At 63.7% G+C, this 8,451-nt stretch overlaps 1 protein-coding gene across 1 annotated transcript in view; it reads right to left on the bottom strand.

The window, feature by feature from the left end:
* The window catches only part of LCN10 (lipocalin 10), a 7,435-nt gene extending 2,802 nt beyond the window's left edge, over positions 1-4,633 (bottom strand). Inside the window, 8 exon segments of the mRNA XM_011957405.1 lie at positions 129-227; positions 1,017-1,124; positions 1,354-1,463; positions 1,888-1,926; positions 1,928-2,007; positions 2,766-2,923; positions 4,239-4,264; positions 4,532-4,633. Of these exon segments, the coding sequence (XP_011812795.1) occupies positions 129-227; positions 1,017-1,124; positions 1,354-1,463; positions 1,888-1,926; positions 1,928-2,007; positions 2,766-2,870 (541 nt within the window). The 5' untranslated portion in view covers positions 2,871-2,923; positions 4,239-4,264; positions 4,532-4,633.
* Positions 4,634-8,451: the final 3,818 nt, after the last annotated feature.

Genomic DNA, 8,451 nt, shown 5'->3' with positions numbered 1-8,451 from the left:
AAAAAAAAAAAAAAAATTGGCCCCTTTCAAATGGGTTCTTTCATTTCTCCTTCCCAATGAATCAGCTCCCTGTTGGGTGGGACAGGCAAGTGGGGCCAGGAGGGCAAAAGGCTGAGGGCACAGTTTACCGTCTTTCGGGAGGATGATGGTGGCCTTGGAGAGCCCCAGAATTTCACACGCGTCCATGAATTCCTTCAGACTCTGGAAGCTCGAAACGTTCTGTCTATCTGAGGTTGAGATCAGGATCACATCAGTGGCTCCAGCTCTGGCCATTTTAGCGTCTGCACCCTGGCCCCCATCCCCACCCCGGGAGCTGCTGAAATGTCCTCGGAGCTTAGGTGTGAAGCAGGGATCAGCCCCGGGAGGACAGCGGCCACTGGGTCCCTCCCCACTTAGGAGGCAGCCAGGCTCGGGAAGCCGGGGTCACCATGCTGTCGCCTGGGGAGCCGTCTCTGCTTGCAGAATCCCCACCGGCCATCCCCTCAGCTGTGCCCCGGCTTGCTGCACCCTGAGCGTGCCCCGCCTCGACTGAGAGCCCAGGACCCCACCTCCCCTCAACCCCTACCAACTGGGAGGGCCACTCTTTTCCCTGTACCCCAAGTGGTTGGTGCCTAGAATTGGGTTTGTGGCCCTTAACCCACACTGGGTCACTTCCACACCCCTCCATCCCGGGCAAACTCTTACCTGGGACCCCTCTGGCACCTCCTCATCCCCATTGCATCCCTCACCCAGAACGTTGCACCTGCACCTGCCACCATCCTGGTGGCCTCCACACCACCTGGATGGCCCACCCTGCTCTGCAGCCTCTTCCTGACGTCCCCCTTGCTGCAGTGACCTCCAGGACCTGCCTGCTGTGGTCTCGGCTTCCACTGCCCCTGCCCTGACCACCGCCCCAACCCCCACTCTCTCTGCCCACCTCACCCCCGGGTCCTGCCCGGCCCCGTGTGCCCAGCACCCCTCTATGCCTGTCTCTGCACCCCCTCCACCATCCTTTGCCATCCACTGTGCCCGCTCACGGAAGAGCAGCAGGTTCTTGTAGTTTTGGGCTGCGCGCCCCAGGCGGAGGTAGACCAGACCGTAGCTGTAGTCAGTGGACAGCACGTGGAAGGCCTTCACCCCTTTCACTGAAAGAGACGCCCAGAGATGTCCGCTGGTTCCTGGATGGCGTGGCTGTGCCCACCCAGAGCCCTGACCCCTGGTGTCTGAGGCCTCGGAGCCCCCAGCCGGGTGCAGGTGTCCAGAAAGGACTGAGTGCCCTCCTGGGGCCTCCCCTCCCGGGCCAGGCCTGCTCAAGGCACAGAGGGGACAGAGGCGTCTCACGCAGCTCCTTGGGGGCTCAGAGCCCGAGCACACCGCCCTCCCGTCCTTCCCTCAGGCCCACCGCGTACGCACGGGTGTTCCTGAACACCGGCTTCTTCCCGTCTTTCCTCAGGATCACCTCCTGGGACTGGCACCCCTTCAACCTGGGGCAAGGCAGGGGCTCAGGCTGCAGACCAGGGAATCCCTCCTCCCCGCCGCTGGCCACCGAGTCCCACCGACACATCTCGGTCCCACCGCTGCTCCTGTGGGACCTGGGAAGTTTGGGGCACCAGGTCCCCAGTTTTTTGCTTCACTATCCAACTCGTGTCAATTTGAGACTTTGTGGTGTGAGGATTTTCCAATTCGGACTGGGGCCTGTCCCACGGCACGGGAGAAACTCCCAACACCCACTCGCGTGGGGCCCAGGGGCTGCAGGCGGCTTCCTCTGAGTTTAGGGGGAGGAAGTTGGGGGGCGGTCCTTGTGGAACTTCCAGACAGACAGGTTCCTCCCGGACTCCTTTCCAGCCCCCAGGCAGCTCCCTCCTCCTGGAAGGGGAGACCCTTGCCTGGGGGGCGCTGCCCACTCACCGGCTGAAGGCAAGGAGCACGCGGAGCTGGCCTACTTTTCCCCAGCTTCCTCTTGTCCCTGGCCGGCAAGAATCCCTGGGCATCTGTGGCCGTGGCCAGAATGTACCAGAACCCTGAAAACTGCGCAGCAGGTGTGTGGGCGGGGACAGGAGCTGCCACCCAGGGGCTGTCCCCACCCCCGAGGTTCCCAGCTAGTGAACCCAGGAGACAAGCGACCCTTCTGTGAACCGGAGCTCCAGCCCCACCCGGGTGCCGCCTCGGTCCCGGTCATTCAAGCCCTGGCCACTGGAGCAGGGCCGCAGAGAACCAGGTGCCCGGGAGGTCAGGGACCCCAGGCAGCACAGGGCTGGGCCGTGGCACCAGCAGGTAGAAGGCCTCCCTACCTCAGAGGCCCCGGCTCCTTTCCACGTGGCCTCCTAAGGGCTGGGACTGCTCGGCCACTTCCCTTCCCGCCAGCCCTCGGCCCCCAACTCTGCCTGCTGCCCACCCTAGTGCCCTGAGCACCGCCGTGCCAAAGAGTGCTGCTCCCGCGGCTCACTCTGCAGGTGCCTGGGCCCTCCCGCTACAGAACATGCCCCGCTTGCTCCACACTCACTCTGCCTTCTGGGTGTCTTCCAACCTCCTCAGCCACAGCTCTCTGGGCCCCTCCACTCTGACCCTCCCTGATCCCCCCAACTCCCCTGAACCCCTCAAGGCTTCCTGCTTCTGCCCTGCAGCTTGCGAGGCCCCTGTGCTGGAGGCTGCAGTGGGAGAAGCCAGGTGGGCATCGCCTGTGCCTGGAACTCCTGGTAGCCCTGCTCCTGGGCGGCTGCTGGGGGACTGTGCAGGAGCCTGCTCCAGCCAGTGCCCGGCTCAGGGACCAGCGGCACATGGCTCACCTTGCTCCAGTTGAGGGTGTGGGACTCCCTGGGATACCAGTCCTGTACCTGGGACCCTGCAGCCAGCACCAGCACCAGCACCAGCAGCCCCTGCCTCATCCTCATCCTCCTCCCTCAGCCACCAAGGCCAGTGTTTAAACCTCCCTGGAGCTACCAGTCTGGGTGGGGAGGGGAGGGAGGCAGCAGGTGTGGCCTTGGGCTCTGCTACCCTCTCCCTGCCCAGGGACCACCCCCAGACACTCAGACGCAGCCGGCACAGCCCCGCCCCGTGGTCACCGCAGACAGAGGTGGCTCTGAGGCCCCAGGACCCTCCTGCCCTCAGTGCCCGGCCTGTGGTCGCTGTGTGTGCCCCAGAGACTCATTAAGCCCTGGCCCTCATCCCAGGCCTCCCAGGTGACAGGCAAAAGGCTGATCGTAGCATATGTGGACGTGGGGAGCACCGTGCAGCAGCCACACACACTGCCCCCCGCCACCTTCTTGAGGGCCTGGCACCACAGCACCTGAGCAGGCACCAAAGAGTGGGCTGGGGCTGTGTGCCCGTGCCCGTGAATGTGTGTGTGTGCATGTGTGGGTATGTGCTCACATGTGCACGCATGTGCATGCCCAGCCTTGCAGGTCAAGGCATCTGTGTGCACCTCACCTCACCCAGCATGAGCCTGGCACAGTCCCCAGCCCCACATCCAGCCCTGAGGCCTCCACGGCCTGTGCTTCTCCTAGGATGGCAGGCAGCCCCCCACGCCCATCAGAACACAGGAGGACCTGCAGGCTCAGGCATCTGGGGTCCCTGTGCCTGGCCAGGCAAGAGCCACAACCCCAGCCCAGAGAAGCCTGAGCCTGGGGGGTCAGGGGTTCCTCTGAGCCCCACCAGCCTCCACGCTCTTGTCCTAGGCAATCTGTGGAGCCTGTGGCACCCCAGCTGTGGTCCTGGTGGACGTCATTGCTGGCTTCCTCCCAGGCTGCGTCCCCTGACCTCCAAGCCGGGGCCTGAATTTGGGTGTCCGAAGACCCAGAGGGGCTCTAGCAAGGGACTGGGTCGGGCATGCATCTTCTCTGCAGCTGGCTCTATGGTTCGGTGGCTTGGCCCTTGGTGACGACCCCTGCCATCCTCCCCGCAATTCCCCGGCTGGCCCCCAGTCAAGAGCATCCCTGGTTTGCTGTGGAATTGCTTTATTCTGAGCTGGAGCTGAGCCCCGGGAGCCGCTGAGCGAAATGGGCGGACCCTGGCTGGCTGGGTCACAGGACCCTGCGGGCACCGTCCTTGCTGGGGACGCAGCACTCACTGAAAACCAAGACGAGGGTGAGGGGCCCAGCCCACCACAGAGGCGCCCTCCACACCCTCAGTCACCTTAGAGGCAGTGGAGCCACGAACCCGTGGGTTTGGGCAGAGGGTCCTCCCGCCCACTGTGCGTACGGTGGCCTCCCCCACCCCTATCCCCAAGGGAGCCCAGAGTGAGGCTTAGGACGGCGGCTTACCGGGAGGATCTTGTGAGCACAGGTGACTAGAAGGGGAGGCAAGACTGGCTGTGAAAAAGGACTGAGCCCCCCAGGGCCCCGCCCACAGGACTCGTCTGCTGTGGGGACCAGCCCCCAGGCCTGACTGTGGGCAGGGGCAGGTGAAGACCCCCTCAGCCTGCCTGACTCCCTGAGGGTGACTGAGTCAGGCAGAAGCCAGAAGCAGCCCCAGGGTCTGTGCCACCCCATCATGCCCTGTGGGCACCAGAACTTGCCCCACGCCTCCCCCTGTGGCTGCTCCGGTGGATACTCACGGTCCTTCTGCAGCTGGGCCTGCTGCTGCGACAGGAAGCCCAGGCCCCTGCTCCACTTGGTGAAGAGTCCCATGGCCTCCTGGCTGGCTGCCTCCGTCCGACCTGGGGGCACCAGGGCAGTACAGGGGAATGCAACCTCTGAGGGCTGGGGCGGGGCCAGGGAGGAGCTGGGGCGGGGTCAAGACCCCGGGGCCCGGTGAGAGGAGACGGAGCTCAGGAGTCGAGTCCAGGCCAGGCCAGCCGGCAGCGAGGCCAGAGCTTCCATCTTCTGCCAGATGCCCCGATGCCTGGAAACCTGCTCTCGGAGAGTGGACGGCGTGGGAGTCCTAAGAGGGGCGGACACTCCCATTCACCTCCTGAGAGATCCTCAGTGCCAGATCTCCACCAGGAACGCTGAATGCTGCTGAGGACACCACAGGAGACTCAACAGACAGGAGGTTCGCCTGCAACTCAGGGGAAGAGGCCGGCCCTCCCTAAGTGGTCAGTCCCGAGTAAGCAAAACCCAGCAAAGGTGCAGTGGCATTTGCCAACGAAGGAAGCTGAGGCTGAAGTCCACGCGGGAGAAACAGCAAGAAGAACTAGGAAAGCCACGTATGAGCTGCCACCTCAGCCTGGAGCCCCTTGGTCCCAGCTCACCCTGAGGCCAAGCCTGACCTGGGGGGTGCAGCAGGGCCCCTGCCCATAGCCTCCAGGGGCAGGGAGAGGGCACGCTGGGTAGGAGGGCAGGTTCTCCTCTCTGGGCCCTGTGTCTGGCTCAGTGGTTCAGGCCTGGGCTCTGCCACCAGCTTGCCGGGGGGTAGACGCCCACCACGCCACCCAGCAGGCCATTCTTCTGCGAAGGGAGGCAGGCACTGACTCCTGCCCCAGCATGGCTACCCCTACAGCCTGGCTGCCCTGTAGGTGTCCCCTGCATAGCACAACCTCAGGGGCCGGCCCCTCCCTTAAGGCCACACAGCTTCTGGGTCCCCCAGGGCCAGCCCAGACCAGCATGGGCAGTGGGGGATGAGTTGGGCCAGCCCTTGGGGGGATCCCAAAGGCAGGAGCCTCAGGGCAGGAGGGGTGGAGGGTTGGAGGCTGGAGGGCTGGAGGGTTGGAGGCTGGAAGGTTGGAGAATTGGAGGCTGGACACCCATCCCTGCACGCTGCCACCAGCCATGCATGTGGTCGGGTGCACCGGCCTGAGGCCACAAGGCCAGTCTGGCCAACAGCCTGCACAACCATATTGTTTGGGGATTTGTATTATAAAAGAACCAGTGGTTCTTAGGCTCGAATGCGTTACCCTCCTTTAAACAGAATTCCCGGAAAAGCCTGCTGAGAGGACCGGCTTCTCCAGCTCTGACCCCAGCCTGCAGCCAGATGGCCCAGGACAGGGATGCATCAAGGAGTGTGGTCAGGGCCGTGCCCGGCCGCCGTATTGAAGGTGGGAGTCCCACCTGGAGGCCCCAGGGACACAGATGTGAGTAGCTGGGCAGAGGGCTGGTAGCTCTGCGCCGAGCCCAGCGGGAAAAGTGAGGGGAGTGCAGGGGGGCTGTGGGAACCCCCAGGCCGTGGTGCCCGGGAGCAGATGTGCAAAGGACATGATGTGCCTGAGCCACAGGCCTGCCTGACAGGACCCCCCCCACTCACCCGTGCTGAGAGGACAGCAGTCGCAGGTTTTCTGGAGTGAGGGTCACCACCACCCCCGCGACGTTCTTCATGTCCTTCTCCACAGCAAAGCTCTTTTCCCGGGAGGCCACCGCAAGCACGTACCAGGGCCCAAGAAGCTGCATTGAGGCCGCTCCTGTGAGGGCCGCCAGGCCTCCAGCCTCCAGCCTCCACCCTCCAACCATCCAGCCCTCCAGCCTCCAGCCTCCAACCTTCCCACCCTCCAGCTTCCAGCCTTCCAGCCCTCCAGCCTTCCACCCCTCTAGCCTCCAGCCTCTAGCCCTCCAGCCTCCAGCTCTCCAGCCCTCCAGCCTCCAGTCCTTCAGTCTCCAGCCTCCAGTTCTACAGCTCCGCAGCCTTCCACCCTTCTAGCCTCCAGCCTCAGCCTCCACCCTCCAACACTCTCACCCTCCAGCCTCCAGCCCTCCAGCCTCCAGCCTTCCAGCCCGGCAGCCTCTAGCCTCCAGCCCTCCAGGCTTCCACTCCTCTAGCCTCCAACCTCTAGCCCTCCAGCCTCCAACCCTCCAGCCTCCAGCCCTGCAGCCTCCAGCCTCCAGTTCTATAGCCCTCCAGTCTTCCACCCCTCTAGCCTCCAGCCTCAACTGCCAGCCTCCAACCTTCCAGCCTCCAGCCTTCCAGCCCTACAGCCTCCAGCCTCCACCATCCAGCCATCCAGCCCTCCAGCCTCCAACCATCCTGCCCTCCAGCCTCCAGTCTTCCAGACTTGCAGCCTCTAGCCTCCAGCCTTCCAGCCTTCCACCTCTCTAGCCTCCAGCCTGCAGCTCTCCAGCCCTGCAACCTCCAGTCTCTACCCTCCAATTCTCCAGCTCTCCATCCTCCAACTCTCCAGCCTCCACCCTTCCAGCCCTGCAGCCTCCAGCCTCCATCCTCTAACCATCCAGCCCTCCAGCCTCCAACCTTCCCGGCCTCCAGCTTCCAGCCTTCCAGCCTTGTAGCCTCTAGCCTCCAGCCCTCCAGCCTTCCACCCCTCTAGCCTCCAGCCTCTAGCCCTCCAGCCTCCAGCTCTCCAGCCCTGCAACCTCCAGTCTCCAGCCTCCAATCCTCCAGCCCTCCAGCCTCCAACCCTCCAGCATCCACCCCTCCTGCCCTGAGGCTCCTGCCTTTGGGACCCCCCAAGGGCTGGCCCAACTCATTCCCCACTGCCCATGCTGGACTGGGCTGGCCCTGGGGGACCCAGAAGCTGTGTGACCTTAAAGGAGGGGCCGGCCCCTGAGGACCAACTTTCTCCACCCCCAGGAGGACTATACCTGCTTAGGGTCCAATCTTCCCAACCACACGGCCTGGGCCCTGGGCACTGAGACCAAAGCCAGAAGAGCAGCCAGCAGTAGGCCACCCATCCTCCCAGGTCCACACCACGCCTCAGGCCCAAGATGTGCGCCTCAGGCCCAAGATGTGCAGTCCCTCCAGGCCCTGGAGACCCACTTATACAGCTCTGAATTTCTCCGTGTGGGCAGCACTAACTGCCAGGAACCCTCCTGGCCTCCTGCAAAATTACCCGGGGGGCACTGAGCAGTGGCAACCTCTGAGCCCAGATCAGACAGCTGCACAGCCGGGAGAGGGTCTGGAGTGTGTGCATCAACCACACTGTACTGATCTCTGCTTCCTTCCACCAGAAGGTTCCAGAATGGGCATCCTAAAGCCAGCTGCATCACCTTCCCGCTTCCTGGGGACCCACGCTCTCCCTCACCCAGTTTGGGAAGCAGGGACCCTGCTGTCCACTGCCAGGCCCGGCGGGAGGCCAGGGTCAAGCCCTAGGAGAGGTACAAGCAGGGTAAGAACAAGCGGTTCTTAGGAACTGCGGTTTTGGATATCTTTTGTTTCAATCATTAAATATAAAAAGTCCCTGAAAGCCTTTTGATAAAAGCTCCCACCCCCTCCTGGCCCACACACCATTCTGCTTTGTGGCCTGGCCTCCTGTCCCCCACAGCCAGCACCCCCAGAACAGACTGTCCTGTTCCTTTCACCCCTGCACCCCACCGTCCGGCCCTGCTGCCTCCTGCCTCCCCTCCGTGGGACCCTGGCCTGCTTGTGCCTCCCAAGGCCCCTTGAGAGCTCTCTGCAGCCCCTGTCCAGGAGCAGAGGACAGAGGTGCTCGTCAGGGTCTATCTGAGCCCCTGAAGCCCACTGGGAGGCAGCCAGGAGGGTCCTCCCACAATGCCGTGGCCTGAACCCTTTGGGATTCACTCCCACACACCTTCACTCATTCGTCAACAAGGGTGCAAGGAGCATGTCCATGCAACAAGGCTGCAGTGCCCA

This window comes from Colobus angolensis, unplaced genomic scaffold (assembly GCF_000951035.1).
Source record: "Colobus angolensis palliatus isolate OR3802 unplaced genomic scaffold, Cang.pa_1.0 Scaffold44, whole genome shotgun sequence".
Taxonomy (NCBI): Eukaryota; Metazoa; Chordata; class Mammalia; order Primates; family Cercopithecidae; genus Colobus; species Colobus angolensis.
The sequence above is the reverse complement of the archived record's forward strand: the minus strand, read 5'-3'. Positions and strand labels throughout refer to the sequence as shown.